This window comes from Gracilinanus agilis, chromosome 3 (assembly GCF_016433145.1).
Source record: "Gracilinanus agilis isolate LMUSP501 chromosome 3, AgileGrace, whole genome shotgun sequence".
NCBI classification, from domain to species: domain Eukaryota; kingdom Metazoa; phylum Chordata; class Mammalia; order Didelphimorphia; family Didelphidae; genus Gracilinanus; species Gracilinanus agilis.
Window position 1 is genome coordinate 4,016,261 of NC_058132.1, and position 20,657 is coordinate 4,036,917.

At 60.2% G+C, this 20,657-nt stretch overlaps 4 protein-coding genes across 5 annotated transcripts in view; 2 read left to right on the plus strand and 2 right to left on the minus strand.

Moving 5' to 3' along the window:
• Window positions 1-729, plus strand: part of SHANK1 (SH3 and multiple ankyrin repeat domains 1) — a gene marked incomplete at its 5' end in the record, with an annotated part of 55,296 nt that extends 54,567 nt beyond the window's left edge. The window contains 1 exon segment of the mRNA XM_044666660.1: window positions 488-729. Within this exon segment, the coding sequence (XP_044522595.1) occupies window positions 488-729 (242 nt within the window).
• Window positions 730-920: 191 nt separating this feature from the next.
• EMC10 (ER membrane protein complex subunit 10) lies at window positions 921-4,833 on the minus strand. Its single transcript, XM_044666666.1, has 8 exons — window positions 4,663-4,833; window positions 2,906-2,963; window positions 2,548-2,657; window positions 2,360-2,464; window positions 1,861-2,042; window positions 1,554-1,647; window positions 1,181-1,305; window positions 921-930 (listed from the first exon to the last, which is right to left on the minus strand). Exons 1-8 carry the CDS (start codon window positions 4,744-4,746, stop codon window positions 921-923), a joined length of 768 nt encoding a protein of 255 aa, XP_044522601.1. The 5' UTR covers window positions 4,747-4,833.
• A 412-nt stretch (window positions 4,834-5,245) lies between these two features.
• FAM71E1 (family with sequence similarity 71 member E1) lies at window positions 5,246-8,550 on the plus strand. Of its 2 annotated transcripts, XM_044667060.1 has the most exons (4): window positions 5,246-5,290; window positions 5,457-5,584; window positions 5,688-5,818; window positions 7,910-8,550. In XM_044667060.1, the coding sequence occupies exons 3-4, from the start codon at window positions 5,724-5,726 to the stop codon at window positions 8,232-8,234; spliced, it is 420 nt and encodes a 139-aa protein (XP_044522995.1). In that variant the 5' UTR covers window positions 5,246-5,290; window positions 5,457-5,584; window positions 5,688-5,723; the 3' UTR covers window positions 8,235-8,550. The 2 variants fall into 2 exon arrangements, with proteins under 2 accessions (XP_044522995.1, XP_044522994.1); XM_044667059.1 differs by lacking the exon at window positions 5,246-5,290 and having other exon boundaries at window positions 5,511-5,818; window positions 7,910-8,162; window positions 8,235-8,550.
• A 90-nt stretch (window positions 8,551-8,640) lies between these two features.
• Window positions 8,641-20,657, minus strand: part of MYBPC2 (myosin binding protein C2) — a 42,159-nt gene continuing 30,142 nt past the window's right edge. Inside the window, exons 2-19 of the mRNA XM_044666668.1 lie at window positions 20,498-20,603; window positions 20,236-20,408; window positions 19,888-20,053; window positions 18,662-18,768; window positions 17,457-17,486; window positions 17,132-17,271; window positions 13,846-14,005; window positions 13,646-13,750; window positions 13,222-13,410; window positions 12,802-12,936; window positions 12,485-12,652; window positions 12,044-12,132; window positions 11,775-11,970; window positions 11,213-11,352; window positions 10,732-10,891; window positions 10,205-10,341; window positions 9,782-9,968; window positions 8,641-8,715 (exon numbers count right to left, since the gene is read on the minus strand). Of these exons, the coding sequence (XP_044522603.1) occupies window positions 8,705-8,715; window positions 9,782-9,968; window positions 10,205-10,341; window positions 10,732-10,891; window positions 11,213-11,352; window positions 11,775-11,970; window positions 12,044-12,132; window positions 12,485-12,652; window positions 12,802-12,936; window positions 13,222-13,410; window positions 13,646-13,750; window positions 13,846-14,005; window positions 17,132-17,271; window positions 17,457-17,486; window positions 18,662-18,768; window positions 19,888-20,053; window positions 20,236-20,408; window positions 20,498-20,603 (2,399 nt within the window). The 3' untranslated portion in view covers window positions 8,641-8,704. The remainder of the gene's footprint in view (window positions 8,716-9,781; window positions 9,969-10,204; window positions 10,342-10,731; window positions 10,892-11,212; window positions 11,353-11,774; window positions 11,971-12,043; window positions 12,133-12,484; window positions 12,653-12,801; window positions 12,937-13,221; window positions 13,411-13,645; window positions 13,751-13,845; window positions 14,006-17,131; window positions 17,272-17,456; window positions 17,487-18,661; window positions 18,769-19,887; window positions 20,054-20,235; window positions 20,409-20,497; window positions 20,604-20,657) is intronic.

A 20,657-nucleotide genomic window follows, 5' to 3' on the forward strand; every position in this document is an offset into this window, starting at 1 on the left:
AAGGAGCACCAGGCTGCCCTCGGGCCTGCCACTTCCGCCTGGGGGAGGGCAGGCTCAGAACAAGGGAGGAAAGGACCAGGGAGGGCCCGAGGGCTAAAGGAGTGGGACGGCTCTTGGGGCTGGGGGGCCACCTCTGTCCAACTCTTGCTGTCCTATATGCCCTCCTGCCAAGCCTGCTGGAGTGGAAAGATCAGAGCAAGATGGCAGACAAGAACCGGAATAAGTGCACGCCTGGGTCTGAAAAAGGCATCTATGAACTATCGGGGGACAGGGAGAGGCCCTGGAGACCAGGGGAGCAAGCACCCCAATTCTCAAGAGTGGGAGGAACGGACCCCACAGACCACATAGACAAAGGCTAGGCAATGGGCGTTAAATGACTGGCCCTCGGTCGCCCGGCTGGGGAATGAAGGAAGCCAGGGATGAACCCAGAACATTCTGATGCCAGGCCCGGCCCTCCAGCCACTAAGCCATCTCGCTACCCCTGAAGGCCAAGTTCTAGAATGGCTCATGAGCAAGGAGAAAAGGAAGCTGGAATCCCGTAGCCGGCTGGGCTGCATCAGCAGGTGTTACCAGTCTAACCCGTCTTCCTCTCCTGACAGGGCTACTATCCTCATCTTAGCAAAGCCTGCCACAAAGTCCCTGACCCTCGGCCAAAAGGCCGCCTCCACCATGAAGCCCTCTCTTGGTCCTCCAGGAGGAGGGCGCCTTCATTCCCTGCTGACGGCCTAAGATGACTTTGTGTAATTTTGTGGGAGCCACTCCGGGACCTGGAGGGTAGAAGCTGCTCGGCTTCTCTTGGCATTCCCAGCCCCTCGGGCACAGGGGCCGCAGGGGGCTTAGAGCTGGCCCTACGCCCACATGTGGAAGAGAGGACGGGCATGGCCGGTAGAACAGCCGCACCTGTGTCTGCCATCATTCTCTTACAACACCCTGGCAGGTGGGGAGATGGAAGGACTGAGAAACCCCAAGAGCCCAGAGAAGATGGGGGAGAAGCGGGTCCCGGGGACTCCCTGGCATGAAGGTTCAGTGGGGTTATTGCTAGAAGGGAGGCAGCGCCCTGGGGACAGAGATGAGGAAAGACAGAAAGGAAGAGGGAGGAAAGAGCCTGGCATCCCCGGTCCTCCTTCTCCTCTGCCCGCTGCTGCCTCTGGCTCTCAGGCCTTCCTCCAGCAGACCCCACCTGGGACCCTCCACACCCCCCAGGCTCTGGCCCTCTCCGTTCTCCCTCTGCCACTCCTCAAAGGTCACACTGAACAGATGAGCTTCAAGGCTGGCGCCCTCGTGGGAGACCAAAGGCGGCTTCGGCTTGGCAGAGGCCGGGGGAGTCCCAGGGATGAGGGCCAAGAAGGGAGGACCTCAGGGAGTGGGGAGGGAGGGCAGGGGAGACAGAGGCCCTGCTTGGGGGGCAGCAGAGGCCCAGCTGAGCCGGGGCACAGGCAGGTCCACTGCTCTTCTCCTCGCCAGGGCTTTCCCAAGTGCTCGGGGAGGGGAAGGGAGGGGGCGCGCGGGGGGCCGGGGCCAGGGCGGGGGCAGAGCGGCCCCTGGGCACTCACATATTTAGCAAAGAAGGACTTCTGTTCCTGGGGGTTTTTGGCCTTCTGGGCCTGCTCCATCTCCAACCTCTCAATGAAGGCGGCCGTCTCTGGGCTGCAGAGAAGTGAGCAAGTGAGACCATGGATGGAGCCAGACGAGAGTCTGGGGTGGGGACTGGGACATCCCCAACCCTGGCCAGCAGAAAAGCAGCCCAAGAGGCAGAGACAGCACCCCCCCCCCCGGACAGAGACCAGGTACCCGAGCAGACCCCCAACCCCTGGGAAGGCATTCAGAGACAGCAGGAGGGGGTGGTGCTGGGACCCTCACCCAGGGGCCGTGAGGGGGGGCTGCAGCTGGACGGTGGTGTTGAACAGCTCCAGGTCGACCTCCTCCACCTCGTGGCCGTGGCAGCCCCCAGGCTCGGTCACCACGGACAGGCCCACCACGTTGCCAGCGACATCCACGTGCAGGGTCAGCCGGTCAGACAGGTGGGACTCGACCAGGGAGCACTGTGGGGGGCAGCCTGGGTGAGCTGAGGGCGTTGCTCCTCGGGGGCAGGTCTCCCCCTGGCCCCCGAGCCCCTGCCCCCTGCATGTGGGGTCACTGTGTGGGGTTTGCCCTTGTTCCTCCGATCTGGTTCCCTCTAGCTGTGACACGGGGACCTCCAGCCCCTCAGAACAAGGGGGCGATGATCCCCAAAGGCCTGGCCGGAAGGAATGGGCTTGGATCGGGCCTGACTTGCTAAAACATCTTGGAACACCCCCCCCCCTAAGGGGCCCAGTGAGAAGAGCTGGATGTTGGGGGGTCCCGTGGCCCCGGGACTCACCGCAGGGACGAAAGAGGAGACGTAGCCGGCTGAGGCCAGACCTTCGGCGGTCCCTGGCTTCCGGGGGACCCTGACCCTGTACAGGCCATTCAGAGCCGCCACGTCCTGGGGAGAAGGGAGAGGTGAGGGGGCCATGGGGTTGGCCCCTCGGGGCTCCCCGCCACCCCCAATGCCCCCCAGCTCCTCACCCTTAGTCGGCCCCGTTCGTCCTCGGTCAGCTGCCTCTGGGTCAGGGTGATCGTCCCGTCCTGCACGTTCCACGTCAGGGAGCCCCGTTTCCGAAAGTGGACGCTGTCATCTGGGGGAGAGGGGGCTCAGGCTCAGAGACCCCAGACCCTCCTGGGCTGTTCCACCCTGTCCCCGGGCACCCCCAAATGGCCCAGCAGCCCTAAGGGACCTCAGTGGCCCGGATCCCTTGTCTTACAGATGGGGAGACCGAGGTCCAGGGAGGAGAGGCCATGTCCAAGAGCAGAGCTTGGATCCCTTGAGGGGGTCTCCATCCTCATGTCCCCTGCCCCCTCCCAGCTCCCCAGCCCTGGGCCTCACCTGTCTCGAAGGAGTGCTCCAGCAGAAGTCCTGTGGGCCCACAGCCTTCAGCCGCAGCCTGGGAGGAGAGAAACGGGATTTAGGGTCTGAAGGGCCCCCCCTTAGAGCTTCCAGGGGCCCCTATATCAGGGGGAGCTCCAGTAAAGACCCGGTTCGGCCCCTCACTTTGCAGGGGGAGAGTCTGAGGCCCTTGGAGGAGGCTCTGTGCCCAGGGCCCAGCGTCCAAACCATCCCAAATGGAACCAAGCTCTGGTGTGGACAGAATGGGGCCCCACGAGACCCTCCTGTGCTTCAGTCTCCCCATCTGTAAAGGGGGGCACCCCAGGCATCCTGCCCCAGCCTCCTCAAGCCAGCAGCCCTTCTGCGGTTGCCTTCAGCCGGAGTCTTTGAGGCCAGGTCAGACTCCATCTGTCCCAGCTCGGGGATCTGCATTATGGTTGCTACCCCAAATGGCGGGGGGACCTTCAGCCTTTCACACCCCCAGGGAGAAAGGAAGAGGGATGAGCTGGGGCTCTTGGGGGGCTCTGATTCCCCCCCCCCCGTACCATCTCTTCTTAGCTCTGGGAACCACGAAGGACAGAGACCCCAACAGGGAGGGCCTTCCCGGGTGGCCCCCTATCACGGCTGAAGCAACAGGTACCCCAGCAAGGACGGGTCTGAGGCCTGACCCCAGGACCCCTGTCCATCTGTGGAGCCGCCCGCTGCCCCGAACCAAAAACACCGAGGACCAGGCTTCGGCCAGGGAGAACCTCTCTGTCCTGGCCTCCAGCCTGAAACCCCAACTGCTCCCCTTTTCCAAGTCGACCCCCCCACTCCTGCCCATCTTCCATCCCAGGACCCCCTCAGTGAACCCCAAGATCAACCTCCCAAAGCTTCCCTCTCCTGGGATCCAATGCCAGGGCTGGGGTGCTCAGGGACAGCCCCCCATCGTTCCTTTCTATTCACCCAGTGTATAGTCTGTCTGCATGTGGTCGCCCTGGGGGAGGGGGGCAGCACTGGGCTAGGCATGGTGCCCGGCACACAGTAGGCGCCTCATAAATGCTGATCCATAGGCCATGCACCAGTGAAAAACAAACCAGAGGAGATACGGCCAGGCTCAAAGACAGAGGTCTTGGATTCGAATGTGAACTCAAGACACTTCCTAGCAGAGGGACCCTGGCTGAGTCCCCTAACCCTGCTGCCCAGCCCCCCACAGCTCTTCTGTCCTAGAGCGGACACTAAGATGGAGAGTAGGCCCCTCCATCTCCCGCCTCTGGGCCTTTGCCAAGGCTGTGTGCCCTTCCTGGAATGCACTCCGTCCCCGGAAACTCGGGTCTCCCCTTTCAAGCACAGGTTCCTGCGGCGTGGTGTACCAGCTGGGGCCGGAGGGGGCCTCCTCCCCCTACTGTGCCGCCCCCTCTCTTGCTCCTGGGAGATCCTCCCTCCCTGCCCCCTCCCCATCCCGTGCTCCCATCTGCATACGGCAGGCGCCTAATAAACGCCAAGGCTAGATGGCCGGACTTTTAGATTGAAGGGCCATCTCCCCACCCCTCATTTGCACCGAGCCACGTTCGCCCCGATCTCTCCGTTTCCTTCGCCCCGCTCCTCTCGCGCACCGAGCGGTCGGCGCCCCGCCCTCCGTTGGCATAGCGCCGCCACACTGGCGCAGAGTGCCGCTCCCACCTGCATTTGCATGCCAGCATTCCACGGAAGCCGGCCCCCGCGCGTTTGCATCCTGCAAAACCTCCCGCCCCTCCATCCCGGCCGACAGTACTGACCCCCCGAGCGTTGGCCCGGCAGCCGCTCCCCTGGATCGCGTCCGGTGCCGCCAGCAGCAGGAGCAGGAACCAGGGGGCCGCCATTACCGTCCGGCCGTGCTCACGTGACCGCGCGCAAATCTCTCTGGGAACCTTTGCTCCTGTGTTCCGTTACTCTCTCTCTCAGGCGCCTCCTCTCCCGTGACGTCACACAACAGAGAGAGAGAGAGCCTGCTTCAGTCCACGCTCCACCCTGGTCCCCGAAGCACGCATGCGCATTGACTCCCACGCGGGAGGCTCCGAACCGAGTAGGCCTTTCTCGGCCCCACGTTTTGCGCGTGCGCAATTCCTACCGCAGCCCCGTTTTCATTGGAATAGCTGCCCTCCTCGATGACGTCACAGACCTTGGGCCCCACCCTCGTCGCCATAGGAACCTGGTGATGTTCGGCGCAGTGTGGGATAAGTGGGAGGGGTCGAACTTCTGGGCGTGGGAGGAGCGCGCCCTACACCGCCTCCGCTCGGTCTATCCCAGCCACCCCCAAGGCCCGGGTCCCAGCAGCGACCCCCAACCTCGGAGAACCGCCGGGACCAGAGGGGGCCGGCATGAAACCGGGCCGCGGACAGGAGCAGGGAGCCCCGCGAGGGGCAGGTGAGGGCGGGGCGGGGCGGGGCCAGGCTGGAGGAGTGACCTGCGTGAAACTGGGTTAGAGGCTGTATCTGGGGCAAGTGAGGACCGGACTGGGATGGAAGGGGGACCCACCGAGCCAGGTGAGACTCCCAGCGCCCGTCCCTTCCTCGGGTCCGTCTGTCCACAGGGGCGAAGGCCGTTCCGCGGCCCCTGCAATCCAGCTATCCTCGGCCCGGTCGCCTCCAGCGCTACCTGTGCAGCGGGGAGTTCGACCAGCTTTGTGACTTCCCCATCTTCGAGAGCAACTTTGTCCAGGTGCCCGGGGGAGGGGGGGCGCAGAGTCTGAGCTCCCCACAACCCCAGAGCTCTCCCCGCCCCCTGGCCACCTGGATCGTGACCTCGGACCCTGGGCCCCCAGGTCACTCGGTTTGGAGAGGTGGCCAACAAGGTGACCATGGGCGTGGCAGCCACCAGCCCGGCCCTGGAGCTGCCCGACATCCTGCTGCTGGCCGGGCCTGCCCCAGGGAAGGGGGGCCTACAACTGTTTGAGTGAGGACCCCCGGCCCACCCCCTCACGGCACCCCCCCCGCGCCTCCTGGAGCCTCTCAGCCTCAGTGTCCCCCCATCTGCCTTGCCCCAGAGCTTGTGGGAATCAGAGGCGGCACCAGCCCAGGGACTGTCGGGAAGGTGCTCTACCGATCCTTATCCTTTGAGGACCCTCCCAGATGGGACCCCAGCCCGTGTGCCTCCCAGGGGCCTCACCATGGCTTGCCAGGCTTCCGCCGCCATTCCCGACGGGGAGCTGCCACATTGCCCTGCCCGTGCCGAAGCCCACAGCCGGGCTCCAGCCAGCCAGGGGCAGGATGGAATTTATGAGCCTGGGCTCATGGGGAGGAGAAATGGGTGCCATCCGCGGGGCCTAGAGAGCATGAGGAGCTGGGGGGAGGGCGGGGAGCAGGCTTCACGGAAACCACCGGAGGAGCGAGCTCGGGGCGGCCCCGGGGGACACAGAGCAGCAGTGAGGGAGTGAGCGCCCTGTCACGTTAGCTGTCAGGCAGCCAGCACTTGGCCTACACCCTCTACAGGCCAGGCAACTGTGCTAAGCCCTGAGGGGGACAAAGGGAAAAACCAGCCCCTGCCCTCAAAGAGGGGAAGCTAGGGGGCGCTGTGGTGCCCAACGACCTGGGTTCAAGGGTGAACTCATACTCTTAGCTGTGACCCTAGACAAGTCGCTTCGCCCTGTTGGCTTCAGTTTTCTCATCTGTCAATTGAGCTGGAGAAGGGAATGCCGACCCCTCCAGTATCTCTGCCAAGAAAACCCCAAATGGGGGCACGCCTGAGGTGACGGCCCAACCACGGAAGCCCCCAGGAGTCCCCTGTGTGAGGGGGAGACAGCAGGGCACAGCCACGGCCAAACAGGAGCTGCGGAGGGCTCCTGGGGGGATGTCGGGAAGGGGCTCAGCTACAGAGAGGTTGTGCCTCCTCCAGGGTCACAGGGGCAGGCGCGTGAACTTGGGATCCGTGGGGGATAGGAGCTACAGATCAGGACTCCCAAACCTGCTCGGCTCCAGCCGCAGTGACGGGAATGAGGGCCCCCAGAAGCTCCTTGTTCTCTTGGGGAGAGAACGAAGCGCGCCGCCGAGAGTTCAAGCCCAAGGCCACCTCCACTGCCAAGGCTGATCTCTCTTCTGGGCGAAGTATGGCGTGGGAGCCTTGACTGAGCTCTTTTGGGCAGACCCCCGTTTATCTCTTGGGGGGGCCCCAGGCCTATCTCTTCTGGGGGGCGGGACCAGGCTGATCTCCGTGGGGCGGGGCAGGCTGGTCCCTTGGGGAAGTGGGGCCAGGTTGGCCTCCGGGGCCGTGGCCAGGCGGATCTCTTGGGGAGGTGGGGCCATGCTGCTCTGTGAGGGGCGGGGCCAAGCTAGTCCTTGGGGAGGTGGGGCTAGATTGTTCTATGAGGGACGTGACCAGGCTGCTCTGTGGGAGACGGGGCTAGGCGGATCTCTTGGGGAGGCGGGGCGGCCAGGCTGGTCTCCGGGGGGCGGGGCGGCTAGGCTGGTCTATGAGGGGCGTGGCCAGGCTGCTCTATGAGAGACGGGGCCAAGCTGATCCCCTAGGGAGGTGGGGCCAGGCTGATCTCTTGGGGCGGGGCGGCTAGGCTGGTCTACGAGGGGCGTGGCCTAGCTGCCCTGTGAGGGGCGGGGTCAAGCTAGTCCCTTGGGAAGGTGGGGCTAGATTGTTCTATGAGGGACGTGACCGGGATGCTCTGTGGGAGACGGGGCTAGGCGGATCTCTTGGGGAGGCGGGGCCAGGCTGCTCTGTGAGGGGCGTGGCCAGGCTGGTCTCTTGGGGCGGGGCGGCTAGGCGGGTCTATGCGGGGCGTGGCCGGGCTGCTCTGTGAGGGGCGGGGTCAGGCTGCCCTGTGAGGAGGTGGGGCGGCCAGGCTGGACTCCGGGGGGCGGGGCGGCTGGGCTGGTCTATGAAGGGCGTGGCCAGGCTGCCCTGAGAAGGGCGGGGTCAAGCTAGTCCCTTGGGGAGACGGGGCCCCGCCTGCTCTGTGAGGGGCGTGGCCAGGCTGGTCTCTTGGAGAGGCGGGGCCAGGCTGATCTCTTCTCCGGGCACGGGGTGGGGGGAACCCAGGCTGATCCCTCTCCAGTTTGCGGAGCTCTACATCCATGACGAGAAGCGGCAGCAGCTGAAGGTGAAGCTGTGGTCGGGCCGGACCTTCTACCTGCAGCTCAGGGCTCCGGCCTCGGAAGACCAGGAGTTCGGCCGCTGGGTGCGGCTGCTCTACCGCCTGCGCTTTGACTCAGGCACCAGGGTGCCCTTCACCCAGGCCAGCAGCTCCAAGGAGGAGGAGGAGGAGGAGAGGGCCGAGACGGCAGAGGAGAGGGTGAGGCTCGGGCCTGGGCTGCAGGGCTCCCGAGCCCCCGCAGCCGCTCACCCCGGCTCCTGTGTCTCCTAGTGAAGACCGAAACCCCCTCCGTTCTGCAGATGGAATGCTGCCGCCGCCGCCGCCGCCGCCATCGTCACTGCCGCCTGCCCCCCGGAGCTGGAGACCCCAGGCGCGAGCCTCCGCCCCCAGCTCCCCAAGCTGCAGGCCTTGCAGGCTCATCTCCACCCCCAGCAGGGCCAGGACCCAGCCCCCTCCCTCTCTCCCTCCCCTGGACACTGAGGGGCCAGAGAGAGACCTCTGTGCCCCGGAGAGGGGCACGCAGAATACCAAGGCTAATAAAGATTCCCTATGTAAGAAGCCGGAGCTGGCCACATTTAGCAGCTGTGGGGGCACGCAGCACCCTGGAGCTGGATGGAGAGGTGGCGCCAGGCACATCCCTGCCCCCCCCCCCCATTCACACACACGAGCCACAAGAATCAGTCAAGTCTCATGTTTGAAATAAGCTGGAGAAGGGCCAGGCGTTGTGTCCGGAGGCAGGATTACTGCGGCACTGGGGAGAGGGGAGAAAGCAGGGAGCGGGAGCACTGTTAGCCCCGGAGCCTGAGGCCAGAGGGGAGATCAGCTACCCGCTCCCTCAGCCCCGCCCTGAGGTGCCATCTGGGGACTGGTCCTCAGAACGTTCCTCATGGCTCGACAGCCCAGTCTGCCCTGGGGCTCCCCCTCATCTGGGTGACCTCGCCCTGTGCTCCCCATCCCCAGGGGTCCCTTGTCTAAGATGGGTGGCTGTGCCCCCTCCCCCACATGGCTCCCACCCTTGGATGGATGGGTTCCTGGCCCCACCCAGGCAGGAATTGGGCCAAAGGTAATGAGGCCTACAGAAGGCCGGGACCACTGGGGCCCTCCGATCGGACCCTCTCATATGCCATCAAGGAAATGGGCCCAGAGAGAGGAAATGGTCAAACCCAGGCTGCTGGGAACTGACATGACAAAGCCCAAGTCCCCTCCTGTGAAAAGGGGAGCGCATCCACCAAGGTCCTCTGCTATGCTGCAGGATCACGTGTAATGATTACAGTCATGACTAGTGTCCCTCCAGCACTTTTAAGGTATACCAAGCATTTCACAGTTCTTTCACTTGATGGGCACAACAGCCCTGAGAGGTCACTATTATTCCCCTTTTACAAATAAGGAAACGGAAGCAGCCAGAGGTTAAGTGACTTGCCCAGGGTCATACAGTTGTGTCTAGGGATGGATTTGTCCTCAAGTCCTCCAGACTCCAGGGCCAGCCTTCCATCCATTGGGTCACCTGACTGCCTCTCAGTAGCCTGCCTGTCCAAAAGGACTGAGCTCTCCGAGGTCATCTGGGCTAATCCTCAGCCCATTTTGTAGAAGAGAAGGTAAAGGACCTGCCTAAAGCCCACAACTCTTTGGTACCAGGAATTGAACCCAGATCCCCAGCCTTCCAGAACACCAGGCTCTGTGCCTCCCAGGGGAACAAGCTGAGTCCAACAGTCACATTGGTCTTGGATTGGCATCCACGCCTCAGGCCCTTTAGCCAGCACTGCATGTGAACACCTCTTTCCACCTGCCACCCCACCCAGGTCCTCCCACTTCCTCACCTCGGACCTCCAGTTTGCATTCAGCCAGAGCCTCGCCCAGCTCGTTGAATGCCCGGCAGGAGTAGGTGCCACCATCAAAGGGACTCGGACGCCGGATGTTGAGGGTCAGGATGCCCTGCTGGTTGGTCATTAGGAACTTGGGGTCTTCGTGAATCTCCATTTTGTTCTTCATCCAAACCACCTTTGGCTGTGGGCAAGGGAACATGGGAATGGATGCCTGGAGCAGATGCTGGGAATAACCCTAGAGGTCATACACCCCTCTCTACAAACTGAGAAACTGAGGCCCTGAGCGGGGAGCACCTAGTAAGGAACAGAACAAAGATCTGATTCTGGTCCTTGGATTCATCTTGATGCCTGTGTTTATGGTGAAGGAGACCTCCTCCGTCCTCCTCTTCCCCCCAACCTCCCAGTGCCTCTGCCCACCTTGGGGTGCCCCCGCACGGCACAGTAGAGAGCTGCGGAGTATCCCGCCACCACCACGCGGTCCAGCAGGGGGGTCAGGAACTTGGGGGCCGAGCGGAAATCGTGCTCCTGAAACTCCAGAGGTTTCAAGGTGATTCCTAGCGAGGACGCAGGACAGGGAAGTCAGGAGTCTGGCCTTCTGGGTCCTGTGCCCTGAGCCCGGCCCTTCCCACATGCTGACTGAGCTGAAGGGGACCTCCCAGAACAGACGGCCCCTTTGCCCTAGGGACAATGGCGAGAGCTGGCCACCAGCTGTCCAGCCCCATCCTGCAGGGTCTGCCTCAGCAAGCTGGGGGGCTGCTTTCACTCCCTGCCCCCCAAGAGACGACTGGCCCTACCCTGGTGCTTCCAGACCCGCCAAGGGTGCAAAGACCGCTGGTTAAGGTTCTGCCTGCACTAACCCCACTGCTCCTTTTACACATGAATGAATGGGCAGACCTCGCAACTCCAGGCCTGGAGCGCTACCCCCTGAGCCACCCCAACAGTACCTGTTTTGAGGATCTTGGCTGTGTTCTTGGACATGCCAGGAGAGTCACTGAGCCCACAGATATTTTCACTAAACACTCGGAAATAGTATTCATTGCCAATGATAAGGTCAGAGATGGTGCATCTGGTGGGCCGGCTGTGGTCATAAACAGTGAACCACTCCTGGGGGTAGATAGGGAGCCAGAGAGGACTCAGGAGAGTCGAAGGATTCTAGGGGGCCGGAGGGAAGCTAAGGGGAGGCGCCAGAGGGAGATTGTGCCATGGAGTGACTCTGGACAAGCACCTTAGCCCTCCGTCCCTCCACTTCCCATCTCTAAAATGAGGAGCCCCCAGCCAAGTCTCACACACACACACACACACACACACACACTCTCTCTCTCTCTCTCTCTCTCTCTCTCTCTCTCTCTCTCTCTCTCTCTCTCTTCTCTCTCTCTCTCACATAATCTCTCTCTCTCTCTCCTGGCTCAAGCTCTCTCCCCTCACCATAGTCTTCTTGTCGGCCTTCTGGATGAAGTAGCCGGTGATCTCGCTGTTACCATCATCCTTGGGGGGCTGCCATTCCACCAGGGCATTGGTGCCCCACACCTCCTTCACCATCACATTCTCTGCGGGCCCTGCCTTCTCTGGGGACAGGAGAGGGAGGGCTTGAGGCCATGGCTGGGCTCCGATGAGGCCCCTTCAATTCTCTTTGAGCACCTGATCTCTCCCCGAATCCCCCCTACTCATCTTTGTGACTTGCTTCCTTTACATGCTCCTGCCCTTCTCCCCGGTTCCATCTCCTTGTTTTACCCCATCCCTGTTCCTCTCCTCTCCTCTCCTCACCTTCTGTCTTCCCCTCCTCTCTCCCCACTCCATTTCTTCCCCCCCACCATCTGCCTTCTCCCTCCTGACTCACTTCATCTCCTTTTCCCAATCTCCCCTGCCCAGCCTCCTCTTCTCTCCTTGGACTGGCCTCTTTGCCTCTCCCCAATCTCAGGTCCCTCATCTTCCTTCCCTTCCCCCCATCTCCTCTCCCAGATCCTCAGTTCCCCAAAAGCTTGCGCACCCACAACTCGGATCCGGATGGTGGCTGTGTCTTTCATGTTCTCTATTTGCACACTCAGCTCATACTCTCCGGAGTCTGACCGAGCTGCCTGACGCACGAAGAACACGGTATCCATGTCGCTCGTCCGAATGTGGATGCGGGACGTGTCCAAGGGTGCCCCACCCTTCGTCCATACCACCTGGGGCCGTGGCTTCCCCTGTGGACGGGGAGGGAGGTGAGGGGATGCCCTGACTTCTCGCCCTCCTGCCCTGGCCCCTGGCCTCTCCTACCTGGAAAGGAATGACCAGGTTGAGCTGTTCTCCCACCCTGCGGATGTAGGTCTGCCGAAGGTGTCTCGGGAGCCGGATCTTGGGTTGTTCTGAGGGGAAAGTAGGAGGGGGGGGTCAGGGTTCAGAGTCCAAAGGAAAGGGAGATCCACAAGAGGTTGGGGTCCCTCCTGGAGGTGGTGGGCTCTAGTCCCCAGTGGCGGAGGGCAGGGTTTGCTCAATGATGGTGCTGTCCTTGGCCACCATGAAGTGGCCATTGCCAGTGGGAGATTGGGGCTGGTCACCCCGCAGAGCTGTGAGCAGCTGCGTCTGATTGGAGGTGCTCATCGGAAGGCGGCAGTTACCCAGAAGTGACCTCAGCCTACAGTAACCAGGGTCAGGAGGCCTGGCCCACTCCATGCCATCAGCCGTGGCCAGGTCGGTCAACATCGGTGGGTCACTTACGCACAATCTCCCTGATGGTGACCGGCTGGACGAGGGTGGCTGGTTCGCTGCGGCCAGCAATGTTGACTCCAACCACTCGGAAGAGGATTCTGGCCCCCGTGGGCAGGTCTTTGACTGTGAAACCGCAGCGCTCCACAGGCTCAGTGTTGGCTGCCACCCAGTCTTCCGCTGAGACAAGGGGAGAAGAAAGGGGTTCAGGACTTCTCTCTGACCCTTGCCTAGTCCACCCACCTCGACATTCCTCCCGGTGACCCCCAGACTACAAGGAAACGAGTGGCCCGAGGGGAAGGGCAAAGCAGCCTCCTGAGGTCACTCACAGCCCTCCAAGCAGTATTCCACGATGTAGCCATCAATGCCCCCAGCCCCAATCCTGTCCGGAGGGCGCCACTTCAGGGTGGTGGTTGTATCAGTCACATCCTCTACTGTCAGGTGCAAGGGCTCGCTTGTGGGAGCTACAGGGAGTAGAGGTCAGGGGGCAGGGCAAAGGGAGAGAGAGGCGGCCGCATGAGGAACCTGCTACACACAAGGGGTCAGTCGGGGGACCTGGGGGAGGCGGGCTTGGGCTTAGAAGCCAATGAAAGCATGGAGGTCATCGGGAAGGTCTTAGGTTATCCCAGCTGGGTCAGGTCGATGGTCTAACTGGGTCATTGTGGGAGGCTGTAACGTCATAGGAGTCCAGGCTGGAAAGGATGGGCCATTTTACAGACTGGGAAACGGAGACAGGGCTAGCTCATTACCAATGGGCATGAAGGGCTTGGTGTTCATGCTGGGCTGGGAGACCCCAATGGCGTTGACAGCAAAGACACGCATTTCATAGAGGACGCCCTCAATCATCTTAGTGGACTCGTATGTCGTCTCCGTGAAGACCTCAAAGTTTAGCTTCATCCATCGCTGGGAGCCCTTCTTCTTCCTCTCCATGAGGTAGCCTGGGGGTGGGGTGGGGGGGAATGGGCAGAAGCCCCGAAGGAGAGAACAGAGGTGTTGGTGGGAGTCAAGCAGAGACCCTGAGGAGACCCTTCCAAAGCCAGAAGGGTCGAAGGAGAGCCCCAAGTTGTGCCTGGAGGTTGCAGGGAATTTGGGTGGCATCTCCCAGGTCTCAAAGGCTTCCCGGCAGGTCCATCTCGCAGGAGCCCTTCTCATCTCCTGCCCCAGGGAACTCACCAGTAACGGGCTGGCCACCATCATACTTAGGTGGCTCCCAGACCAAGATGGCCCAGTCTTCTCCCACGGAGGTGATGCGCACAGCCTCAGGGGGGTCTGGCACATCTGGGGAGAGGAGGAAGAGGTTGGTCCCAGGGAAGCTTCCCCAGATGGTCCCCCGCCTCCATCCTCACCCAGTCCCATAGCCATTGCCCTCTCACCCACGACCCTGACAAAGATGGAGGCTGTATCCTCGCCCACGGGGTTGGTGACTTTAATGGTGTACTTGGCCTCATCCGACCTCTCAGCCCCCTCGATCACAAAGCTGCTGTTGTCTGGCCGCTGCTCCAGGTGGGTTCGGCCCTCTGTCTCAGTGAATACCTGAGTGGAGGAATAGCGAGAGTGGAGAGGGCCAGGGGCCTTCTGGCAGAGAACCCTGGGGTTCATGCTTCGGGCCCTGCCTGCCCCCAGCAGCCTCTGTTTCCCTACCTAACAAATAAGGAGGTGCATCTAATGGGCCAGCTCCTTTTGCCCATTTTTTTACCCTTCCCTTCCCTCTTAAGATCAATAGTGTGTATCAGCTACGCAGCAGAAAAGCAGGAAGGGCTGGGCAATGGGGGCTAAGTGATTTGCCCAAGGACACCCAGCAAGCAAGTGTCTGAACCCAAGGACCTCCTATCTCTAGGCCTGGCTCTCCATCCACTGTGCTACCCAGCTGCCCTATAGGGTGGGCTTCTTGAGGCTCACTGGATGACCAAGGCCTGAAAGCTTTGGCCCTATGGTTGTCCCAGTCCCCGCCTCCAGTTATAAGGAAAGAGAGCATACGAATAGAGTAACCAGGTGCATGGTGTCAATAGGTTCCTTGTCTTCTCTATGAATTTCTATCTTTCTCATTTCATAAGTAATTTTTCCACCAGTAAAAAGAAGTCTGCATAGTCTGGCTTGTATATTCTAACAGCTCTCTTAAATTCTCTTATGATCTTATTTGGCTCATCAAAAAATCCGGGTGTTCTATGCTTTATTACATCCGATTCCACAGCAGAAAATTTTGTAAGATTTTAGATGCAATACCCCATCAGGTGAAATAAATGGCATATCCCTTAATGGAAAGAAGAAAGCAGGATTTTTGTCCAATGCCTCTGTTTCCCTTTCCAGACTATTTGGAACTTTAGCTTTCACATCACTTCCCTCTCCATTTGCACCACCAAGCAGATTCACATTCTTTAAATCAACAGCATTATTTTTACCATTGATAAGATTTTCATTAAAACACCTTTCCATTAGATCTATCTTTGCCTGCATCAACACCATCATTTGCTTTGGCTCTGAGTCTCTAAATATCCAATTAACAACACCTTTGATTTTATACAAAGTCATAATAATCAGCCATCTATATTTGTACACAGTAGCCAAACCCATAAACATAACTGGCAAATAAGAGTGAATACGTTGTATAGTTAACTTCATAACTTTTAAAAAGACACAACCTGGTAGTGTATACCAATACTCCAGAAAAAACAGTAAATAGCAGATATGGTATACATAGGAACCCATTACAAAACATCTCCATTATTCCCTGTATCATGTTGCTAACCATACAGGAGTGATGAGGAAACAATATAGTATGTAAAATTGTTTGAGTAAAATTAGCTGCCACTTTGGAAAAAAGAAACAAAAACACTTCAATGAAAGATGTCACTTAGTTCAGCACTAGGTAGTGGACAGAAGTGCTACCCTTTAACAGCCAGGTGTCAATCAGACTCACTAGTGGACCTTCAGCACTTGGACAGCTGCCTGCTTCAGCACCAAGCTGCTTAGAATTTTGCTGTTTTGTTTTTGCTGCTTTTTTTTTTTTTTTCAAATCCTTTACTTCTGTGTATTGGCTCCTAGGTGGAAGATTGGTAAGGGTGGGCAATGGGGGGTCAAGTGACTTGCCCAGGGTCACACAGCTGGGAAGTGTCTGAGGCCAGATTTGAACCTAGGACCTCCCGTCTCTAGGCCTGACTCTCAATCCACTGCCCCCAAANGACTCTCAATCCACTGAGCTACCCAGCTGCCCCTGCTGCTTGTTTTTGACAGGCCGGTCAGTAAAATTCCAAGACTGTCAACTGCCAGCCAACTCACTGAAACCCAGTTTCTATACAAATCCCTTCTAGCCTTGCCCAAACCAATCAAGGTTTGACCTTTCTGGCTCAGCCAAATGCAATCAGTCAGTGATGGGCACACTTTTTAGAGAGGGGGCTGAAGGAAAGGAAATGCTCATCTGTCAGTTTCTAAGGCAACTCTTTCAAAGTTTCATTGAGTTGTATCCTACTCATGGTAGTCGTCAGATTAGGAATAATATCTCACAGCCAGGTAGAACATTTCAGGGGGCCGCATCTGGCCCTCAGGCCGTAGTTTGCCCATCACTGCAATAGGTAACTGAAATACCAGGGTGTAGTAATGGGATATTGGTAGGTTCACTGAATGGTTACTCAGGAGCAGTATCAGAAGATACCATAGAGGGGCAGCTGGGTAGCTCAGTGGATTGAGAGTCAGGCCTAGAGACAGGAGGTCCTGGGTTCAAATCTGGCCTCAGGCACTTCCCAGCTGTGTGACCTTGGGCAAGTCACTTGACCCCCATTACCACTCTTCCACCTAGGAGCCAATACACAGAAGTTAAGGGTTTAAAAAATGTTTTTTAAAAAAAGATACCACAGAGTTTGGGAAGGCCAACAGGATGCAGGTGACAGGCTAACAAATACAGTCCAATCAGAGGTAATAGACACGGGGATGGTTTGGTTTTATTAAACAAGGGAAGGTAGGAAAGAGAATCTATATTCAATAACTAACCCTCCCCAACAGATCTACCATTCTTCCCTCACGCGAAGCCTTCAGAGAGATTTTAGCTACACTGGCCTTTACCTCCCTACCCGAAGTCCCAGGCCCTAATGGAAATAAACTCCTCTAGCCAAATCCCCCCTTGGATGGTAGCAAAGGTATTCAGGTTGGAAGCTAAGCAGGACCAGGGCTCAGGGAGAGGTTCTCATGGGAAGCAGCTCCGTAGATGTATCACTCAGCCAGCAAACAGGATAGCCAGGTACAGGCAGGACGGGACGGTACAGCAGAAGGGAAGGCACAAGAAAGAAGCCAAGCTCACTAGGTTCACCCCAGGAGACAAGACTCAGCCTCAGCCTCTAGCTTAACTGTCTGTTAGAAAACAGCTTAGTCACTCGTGCAGAATTCCAGAACCTTTCCCTGTTCCTGCATCCTTTCCAGATCCTGCTCATATGCTCTCTTTCCTTATAACACTCCTCAGGACGTCAGTTTCCACACCTTTGAAATGGAGCTGGACTCATCTTTCAGGGCCCCTCGTAGCGCCAGTCCAAGGTCTTGTGGAAGGTGGGCAGGAGCTCTTGCCTCAGCAGAGCCCAGGGAAGCCATGGGATAAGGCTGCCCTCCCCTTCCAGAGAGCCAGAGCCTGTGAGGGGCCGTGCCCCTGCTCCCCCGCCCCCCCCCGCCCCATACCTGATCCCCCTTCAGCCAGGTGATGGTGGGAGGGGGCTCTCCTGTGATGGCCACGTCCAGCCTGAGTTTGTTTCCAGCCACCACCACAATAGTGTTCTCTGAGGTCTTCCCCGAGCAGTCCAGGTGGATCTTGGGGGGTTCTGGAGGCCAATGGAGGGGACAGACTTTGGTCCCCTAGGGTGGCCAAGGCAGGCCCAACCCCCCCAGAGCCCTCCAAGGCATCTGACCCTCCAACCCCCACCCTCGTAAAGGCCCTGACAAGGCACCCCGGCCTCTAAACTCAGGCCCACACCCTGCCGGGCCCCTGCCAGTTGGCCTTCCTTACCTTGCTTGGGGACGTAATCAATCTTAATCTCTGGGAGGAGAGAAAGAGAAAAGAGAGGGGACTCTTAGATCTCGGGAGCCGGCTTCTGGGGCCTCCAGGTGAGGGAAGGGGGGACACCAAGACTAGGGAGCCAAAGTCCTGAGAGGCAGGGCACGGGGCGTCTCTCCATGGAGGCTCTCCGCCCCTCCCCCCTTGACAGAAAGAACAATGGAGAGCCAGAGAGAAAAGGGTTTGCCCGAGTGCTGTGGCTCTTGCCCACGACTGACTTTGGTGGGGTCCCTGCACTCTTCCGAAGCCCTCTTCCTTCCTCTATAAATAAGGGGGGGTCGGGGCTGTCTCAGTGACTTCTGGGGCCCCTTGAGGCCTGGAAGGGAGCTCAGGGACCATGTGGTCCAGCTCTGGGGGGGGGGCAGGTTCTAGGCTCAGTGTGAAGACCTCCAGGCAAGGGAAGGCCTCCGCCTCTCCGGGCAGCCTTTCATCTTCTCGGAGGCCCTGCTGGCCCCCTGGGAGCAGCCCCAGCGAGGGCTCTGGACTTCTTTTGGCTGCCAAAGCCTGAGGCTCTTTAACCTTGGAGTCCACCGAAAGCCTCAGATCCTTTTCTGAGCAGTTGCTGCCCAATTCTGCCTCCCAGGCTCCTTGAGGCCAGCCACTGCCTCTCTGCCTATCCCCAACACTTGGCACAGTGCTGGGCACGCAGGAAGCACTTCGTCAATGTTTCGTGACCCGCATCAGTCACAGAACAAGAAGCAGAAGGACCACAGCAGCCAAGTAGGCTGAGAGAGCCACGAAAAGAAGCCCCTCCAGCCTCCCACCGCTCCGGGCAGCCACCCCTCTTAGCAAATTCATAGCTCTGTCTACCGATGGGAGACGTTACGTTTCCCTCTTTTCTCCTGGCTTCCCCCCTTCTCTCCCTCTCTGTCTCTGCCTCTCCCTTCCTTGTCTCTCTCAACCCTTCCCTTCTCTCTTCAAACTGATACTGACTATTGGTTGCCAAGGCCAAAGAGTGACTTGCCCAGGGTCCCACAGCCAGGGATTGTCTGAGGTCGGATTTGAACCCAGGACCTCCCATCTCCAGGCCTGGCTCTCCAGCCACTGAGCCCCAGAGCGGCCCCTCATATCCTCTCCTAAGTGCTCATGGTACAGCCAGGGTAGGACGCCCCGAGGGCCGGAGCAGGGATGCGGCTGGGGGTGGGGGTGAGCCTCACCCAAGAAGTTGAGCTTGGCTGACAAGCTGAGGGCGAAGCCATCGGGCACAAAGGTGTAGTCGGCCTCGTCCTCAGGACGGACGTCATCGATGACCAGCTTGTGGATCCTGGGGGGGGGGGGGGGGGGGAGGTGGCTCGAGGAGGGATCCGAGCCGGAGCAACCGTCCCACCCCGCGGTGGCTCGGCAGGTGAGCAGAGCAGAGGAGGTCGAGGCCCATCAGGGTGCGGCTCCTCGCCTGCCCGGCCACCCCTGGCCATTTCCGGAGAGCCCTGGGCAGGGTACGTGGTGCCCGGCCACATTGTGTGGGCTCTGGGCAATGCTTGGCTTTGCATACAACACGGAGGTACTTCTAACAGCTGAGAGATTCTGCCCTGCCCCTCGAAAGGCTGCTTCACTTGCCCCCCCCCCCCGGCCCCCTTGACAACCCATAACCATTCCTCTTTCTACATGGAGACTCCTGGCAGAATGGGAGCCCCTCGAGGCCAGGCCCGAGGTTCTGCCTCATCCTTGTCCCCCCAGAGCTGAGAGCAAGCCCTTGAGGAATGCCCTGTGCCTCAGTTTCCCCTCCTGTCTTTTCATCCTCTGCACCCAGTGAAGCAAACAGTGGGCATGTGATAAAGGGCAGCAGGTGGCACGGGGAATGGGGTTGAAACTCTCCCTCAGCTATGTCCAGGCTGTGTGACCCTGGCCAGGTCATTTAACTGCTCTCAGGGTTCCCATCTGCCAAATGGGCATCTGATGAGGTGATGCGTGGGCAGCGCTCTACTCGCCTCAGAACAAGCCAGAACCTCCAACCTGGGTTTGAGGCCGGGGCTAGAGGCTGGCCAGGGGCACGGGGCGCTGAGGTGAGCCCCTCTCTCCCCCGCTGCACCTGGCACTGCCCTCTGGGGCCAGGCGGAACGAGTCTGCTCCCTCCTCCCTGTGCCAGCCTCGAAGTGGGCAGCTTTTGTGCCCGGAGTCCTTCCTCTCTGGGCTAAGCCCACCAGAACCCACCGGAGCGTCCACAGGAGGCCTGAGCCGTGCCCTGCCCGCACCCTCCTGCCAACTCGGAGGCGGCCTTCCCCAGCCCCAGCCCCAGCCCCCGGAGGCCTTTCCAGCCTGCCCCCCTCTCCGAGACGTCTTCCCTGACCGGCCCAGCCTAGGGGGCTCCTCTGCCCAGAAGCCATCTCGAGGCGTTAGAGGGTTTCCCTGGGCCCGGGGGGAGGCGGGGAGGCGGGAGGCTCACCGGCCCTTGTGGGTGATGGTGATCCGCTTGCTGGGCCGAACCTCCACGCCGTTCTTGTACCACTTGCCGGTCACCTTCTCGTCAGACACCTCGCACGTGAACACGGCCTGGTCGGAAGCCTTCACCGTCAGGTCCGCGATGTCCTGGAGGACCTCCAGCTGCTTCTCTGGGGGCGGGGCGGGCACGGGTCAGGGGCTCCCCGGCGCACGCCCGGGCGCCCAATAAGTGCTCCCTGGGGGCGCCGGGAGGCCCTCCGGGGCTGTGGAGCTGTGCCGCCCGCCCAGGCGAGAGGGGAGAGAAGGGAGCTCCCTCCGCGCCCTCGGTCTACAGCAGGGGCCGCCCCCTCACCCTCCACGATGAGCTCGGCCTCGCACTGGCCGCCGTTGGTCAGGACCTTGTAGCGGCCCATGTCGTCCTGGGAGACCTCGGAGAAGATGAGCAGGTGCCTCTTGCCGTCCTTCTTGAAGCGGTAGCGCGCCTTGTACGAGTCCTCGCGGGTCATCTCCACGCCGTCCTTCATCCTGCGCCGGGGGGAGGGGGGAGGGCGGGGCGTCAGGGGGAGGGCGGGGGGAGGGGCGCGGGGGAGGGGGCGGCTGGCCGAGGCACCCACCACATGAGCTGGGCGCCCTCTTCGGACACCTCCACCACCATCTCCACGCGGTCACCCACGAACACCTGCTGGTCCTCCAAGGGGGTGACGATGAGGACTGGGGGCTCTGAGGGCGGAGGAGGCCGTCAGGAGGGGCTCCCGGGCCCGGCCCCCGCGCCCC